The sequence below is a fragment of the Lactuca sativa genome, chromosome 7, assembly GCF_002870075.4.
Source record: "Lactuca sativa cultivar Salinas chromosome 7, Lsat_Salinas_v11, whole genome shotgun sequence".
NCBI classification, from domain to species: domain Eukaryota; kingdom Viridiplantae; phylum Streptophyta; class Magnoliopsida; order Asterales; family Asteraceae; genus Lactuca; species Lactuca sativa.
In genome coordinates, this window is record NC_056629.2 from 105,187,259 (window position 1) to 105,193,432 (window position 6,174).

Consider the following 6,174-nt stretch of genomic DNA (forward strand, 5'->3'; position numbering starts at 1 on the left):
ATATATATATATATATATATATATATATATATATATATATATATATATATATATATATATTATGAGTAAGGTACAAAAATGATCCTTATGGTATATTACATTCTTTATTTTTGATCCAAAGGTAAATTAGTCATTAAAAAAAATAACATGTTAAAAGCTAGATTTAACGATTGAAGGAGCAAATATATAAGATTTAAAAACCATAAGGACCAGTGGTGTAATGCTGTCTAACATTATTATTAAGTTGTCACTTTTTCATAACCTGAGGGACTATTCATGAAAATTTGTCTAAATTCATTGAAAAATGACTAAAATGTAGTTTACAAGTCATATACCGTTCTTATGACATTTATGATTTTGTTTGGTATATACGATTGCGAAAGGCTGGAACATAGGAGGAAGTGTCCTCTCATCTCCACGAAGACTCTTATCATTTTGTAGCTTGTAAGTCCGCTCTTTCATCATTTATTGACAATAATCATGTCATTTGCTACCGACGGTGGCAGGGAACCTGAACCTTCTACCTCCGCCCCTGCTTCCGCCTCCACCTCCATCTCCACCTCCGTTGGATGGTCACAGCCATGCCGTAACTTCGAATTTCCTGAAATTCTATTAGCAACAGAAAACTTTGACGAATCATTAGTAATTGGGCGTGGGGGTTTTGGGAAAGTTTACAGAGGTAAAATTATCAATGGATCAAGTTTTGTCGTTGCTGCCATTAAACGGTTGGATTCCATGTCCAATCAAGGCGCAGCAGAATTCTGGGCAGAAGTCGATATGCTATCCAAATTGCGTCACTGTCACCTTGTATCTTTGATTGGTTACTGTAATCATGGGAAAGAGATGATCCTTGTGTACGAATATATGCCTCATGGAACACTCGAAGATCATCTCCACAAACTTTCTACTCCTCTTTCATGGGTTCAGCGACTCAAGATCTGCATAGGTGCAGCTCGTGGGTTGGACTACCTCCACACTGGTACAGGTATTGGGTTGGGTGTTATACATCGCGATGTCAAGAGCTCAAATATATTGTTACATGAGACATGGGCAGCTAAAATTTCGGATTTCGGGTTGTCTAGAATCGGTCCAACTAATCAGCCATCTACTTACGTGAACACTCTTGTTAAAGGAACTTTTGGGTATCTTGATCCCAACTATTTTACAACCGGAAGGCTTACCAGGAAGTCTGATGTGTATTCTTTTGGGGTGGTATTGTTGGAGGTTCTGTGTAGGAAGCGTGCAGTGGATAAAAGTCTTGATGAGGAGCAATGGGGTTTAGTGGGATGGGCTCAAGAGTATATCAAGGAGGGAAAACTGAAGCATATAGTTGATTCTGATATAAGGGATCAAATATCCACAAAATGTTTGAAAGAGTTTATTGGAATTACAGAGAGATGTTTGCTCAGCAATCCAAAGCAGCGACCTATGATGACTGAGGTTGTGTTCAGTCTTGATTGTGCTCTCACCTTACAAGAGAAAACCAATACTTCTTTACAGGCTGCAGGCAAAACAATATTCAGTAGAATGGTTGATATGCTTCCGTTTCCATCCAGTGGTGGGGAGAACTCTGGTATTTAAAGCTCCTCATGAAATTGTATCCAGTCTGTTCATATAAGTTATATATAAAATTTAAACATGTTTTTATGAATCTATTTCAGCGCATAGTGATCCAAAGCTATCAAGTAATAACAATGGTGATATGTTTTTGGAAGTTCCTAATTCAAGTTTGAAAGTATTCAAGTTTGCTGATTTAAAAAAAGCTACAAGCAACTTTAGTGATGATTTGGTCTTGGGCCAGGGAGCTTTTGGAAAGGTGTTGTTAGGTTGGATTGACAAGAAAACATTTGTTCCTTCAAGAAATGGTGTTGGGATTCCTGTTGCTGTTAAAAGGTGCAGTGCATCAAGCACTCATGGACATTCTGAATGGCTAGTAAGTATCATAATTGCACATAAACTTATATCTATAATCAAGACAACAAATTTAGATTTTCATGGTCTAAGTCTATTTCTCCTTTCACATTAATTCTACGCACCAGCTGGTGTCTAACATGATATATAGCCACTGACCAGTGTTTGGAGTATGGGAATATGGAAATTTGGAATGTATGTATGATATGATCAAAGTTTGTGGTGTATCAAATCTCTTGCAATTTCTATGATAATGTTCAAACAACAAGAGCTTGTATCATTATTTTCTAGTTAATTTGGTTTAAGGATAAAGTATTTTAATGATTCTAGAGGTACAATTTTGGAATTTTTTTTTATCTGATTATAAAAGTAAATAAACTACTTCTGTAGACAGTTTTCATGGTGTTTCAGGGTAAATTATCTCCTTGATTTATTTCTAATAGTAACACAGTGTTCTGGAGTATGGAGAGAAAAGAAATGAAAAGAAAGGGTAAACTCTCTTTTTGCACGTTTTTGAAGCCTAACAATTTTTCAGTCATACGCTTCATATTTAATAGATTGTAGTTTAGATGAGGCTTAGTTTGGTAGTTGAAAAAGGTTATAAAAAAATTCACTTTCCTTTCTCTTCTTCAATTCATTCCACATTTAGGAGGAAATTTTGAAGCTCAGTTCCTTTTCCTTCTCTCCAATAATACTCCAGAATACTACTTTTTTATTTTTATTTTTATTTATTTATTTGTTTTTACTTTTCTCCTGTTTCATTCCATATGATTTCCTTTTGCTCCTAAAGACCAACTCTAGATCATATAAGAAAAGGAAATAATACCACTTGAATTATTCTAAATAAAATGATTATGTTCTTTGGATAGATACTAAAAATAGCAGCATGCTTTCACTTTATCTATGTATTCTAACATCTTACTTTCATTTCTCCCTATCAAAATATTGTACTTTGAAAACTCTACCAATTATAGCAATTTCATCCAAATAGAAAGAATTTTTCATTGCTATAATTGGGTAGATTTCAAAGTATATAATGGAAAGAAAATCAAAGTAGAATGGTATAATGCACAGATAAATGGAAGTTTGTAGATACTTCTTGCATTTAGCCCTTATTTTCATTATCTGTGTACTATTTTGTGAATGTAAACGAGTCTGTTTTCTCATAGAACATTACTAGAAATTTCGGTTTGTAAAATCTCTTTGTTGAACATAACTAAATCATGTTTTGATTTCAGTCAGAGGTACGCTTCTTAGGATGCTTGGCTCATTCCAATATTATTAGTCTCTTGGGGTACTGCAATCATGAACAAGAATACTTACTTGTTTATGAGTACATGCAAAACCGAAGTTTGGATCGCTTTTTGTACAGAAGTAAATTATACGTGAATATCTCTAAAACTGAATTTTTTTATTTTTACTCTAAAGTTGAATTATTTCAATTAATTAAGTATCTGATATGACATGAATAATTTTTCAGGTGCACATGTTAGGGCTCAACCACTATCATGGAAAACACGTCTTATCATACTGATAGGAGTAGCCCGTGGACTCACTTATGTTCATTCGTCAAAAGATGAAATCATACACCGTAATGTTGAAAGCTCTAGTATATTGTTGGATCAAGTAAAGCTATTAATAATTTACAATTTTGTTCAAAAGCTTTCTATACTTATCATCTATATGCCATTGAAAATAGGGTTATATGCAGCAAATAACAACATACATCCCTTGAGTTGTTTATTATAGCGCCCTACTTTAATATTTGGCAGAATTTCATATATGATATGCCCATCTTAAACATTCAAATAACATATTTTCTCAACTTAATTTCTTAATATCACATTTACCCTTTATAAACCTTCAACATATCATATTTGCCCAAATCTATTTTTACAATGTTTGTAATATTTTATGACCAGTTTTTATATCTTAGAATTATTATTATAATAATAATAAAAATTAACCATATTATCCCTACGTCTATAATAATGGAACGTATACTTCTAAATTGTTGGAATGTCACTCTCTTGACAAACAAACTGCTTCATCTTCAGCCCTCTCCATGGAATATATGCATTGATTGCTTAACTTTTATTTTTGTTGAATATTGTCATGTTATAGATGGAGGATATTTTAGATATTACCATTGATATTTTGATGTTTAAAAAGGGCATATATGATATTTTGATGTTTATGAAGGGTAAGTATGATATTTTGATGTTTAATAAGGGTATATACGGAATTCTACCTTGATTTTTTTTTCTTATTACAACATTGTCTATTGAAAAATCTACCCAATTATACAAATGTCATCCAGATACAAAGAAATTTTCAATGTTATAGTAAAGTAGATTTTTTAAACTATAGGTAACGGAAAAAAGTAAAATTACAATGCTCTAATCAGTAGATTAACAAAAAAGAAAAAAAAAACTGAAATTGCAATGTTGTAATAGAAATAAAGAAAAGGAATATCTACCTTATTCCAGGATTTTAATGCAAAACTAGGAGGTTTTGGGTTGGCAAGATCTGGCTCTGAAAGCGGGAAAACACATGTTAGTACACGTGTTGTGGGCAACAATGCTATTCTAGCCCCAGAGTATGTAGCAACTGGTAAGTTGCCATATACTGAAGTCGTTAAATAAAGGATCGATTAATTATTATCTATTTTTATGATCACATATACAGTAATCAAATTTATTGTGATAAAAGGCTGCTGTTTATTTGTTCTTTCCGTTTCCAGTTTCTTGAAGATGTTTCTTAAGTAGGACTTTTGTTTCTTTGTATTAGTGAATCCTAATATTTCCACATTTTTTAAATGAACCGTAAGTAGGTTCAAGTGTAAACCATATTAAAAGCTGTTTAGGTAGCAATATTAGATTTTTCATCATAATTGCTATTGTATATGGCCTTATATAGCATGCCTTCCACATGCTTCTAAGTAACTTTGGTACAACTCAATTATAGCAATGTCATCCAAAAATACAAAGCAATTTTCACTCCTATAACTGGGTAGATTATTCAAAATACAATGTCGTGATAAGAAAAAAAAATTGGAGGCACAATGCTGTAGTTCGGTAGATTTTCCATAGTACAATGTCTTAATAAGAACAATAAACTGAAAATACAAATATGCAATAAAAAGAATTGAAAGCAGGGTTCTATAATAAACAAATAATTGGAAGTTCGTTGCATTTAGCAATTTCTCATCTGCTATAATTGGGTAGATCTTTTAACCAGTTTGTGTAAATACACTTCAATGATGATGATTGAAAATCTTGCAGGACATCTTAGTGTGAAATGTGACATCTACAGTTTTGGAGCAGTGTTTTTAGAAACATTAACAGGATTAAAGGCTAACGCCATCATGGTTCGTTATGAGACACACGATTTGGCAAAATGGGTGAGTCTAATCCTAGAAAAAAGAAGAAAGCTAAAGTTAATTATTGATCCATCTCTTGATCATAATTACCCTCAAGAAGGTGCTTTTGCATTGCTTACACTAGCATCAAAATGTTTTGCAAACCAACCTAAGGATAGGCCATCAAGTGAAGAAGTTTTGCTGAATTTGGAACAAATATATACTGCTAACGAGTATTGAAAGATGGATGAAATCTTGATGATTCCTATTATTAATCAATTTACCAATTGCTATCTCTTCCTCAGTGGGTCCTATATGTTACATGTATGGTTCTATAAAGCTTTTAGAAGAATATTGAATATCAAAATGTAGAATAGGATGCTTCCATTCATTCATAAATCATGTTGCATGTTTGTAAGTTCTCCTCTCAAAGGCAAATAATCAAGAGAACGTTTAAAGAGACGTACATTCAAAGTAAATACTCAGATCATTACTTTTTATGCATTATTCAAGTATAAATTGTTGGGGGGTTGCATATGTATGGGATTCTGGAGATATAGTCAGCACCATGATTGTAACCAATTACTAGATAAGTCACCTACAATAATACCTAACTAAAGTACTTCAGTTTATACAACAAAATAACAAAATGCAGGGAGCATTATGTGAAATATAGGCTGTGAAGTGTAAAATCATAGATTACCAAAGAAATTATTTAATTAGTGACGGAAATTGTGTGGTCCAAAGCAAGTAATTCTTTTTTATGAGCGGAGCTAATTGACAAAAAAATATGAGTAAATTATAGAAATGACCGTGTGGGTTGATCCAAAGTTTTCATATTATACTCACAATAACTATTTGTCCCTTAGATCATCCTCTAACCCACTTATATTTTTTTACCC

At 32.5% G+C, this 6,174-nt stretch overlaps 1 protein-coding gene across 3 annotated transcripts; it reads left to right on the plus strand.

Annotated features, from left to right (window-relative positions):
• Nucleotides 1-348: 348 nt before the first annotated feature.
• LOC111896681 (receptor-like protein kinase FERONIA) lies at nt 349-5,734 on the plus strand. Of its 3 annotated transcripts, none has more exons than XM_023892644.3 (6): nt 349-1,573; nt 1,662-1,933; nt 3,150-3,285; nt 3,392-3,537; nt 4,401-4,524; nt 5,196-5,734. In XM_023892644.3, exons 1-6 carry the CDS (start codon nt 481-483, stop codon nt 5,510-5,512), a joined length of 2,088 nt encoding a protein of 695 aa, XP_023748412.1. In that variant the 5' UTR covers nt 349-480; the 3' UTR covers nt 5,513-5,734. The 3 variants fall into 3 exon arrangements, with proteins under 3 accessions (XP_023748412.1, XP_023748414.1, XP_023748415.1); XM_023892646.3 differs by having other exon boundaries at nt 3,392-3,502; nt 4,420-4,524; XM_023892647.3 differs by having other exon boundaries at nt 4,420-4,524; nt 5,196-5,335.
• The last annotated feature ends 440 nt before the right edge of the window (nt 5,735-6,174 follow it).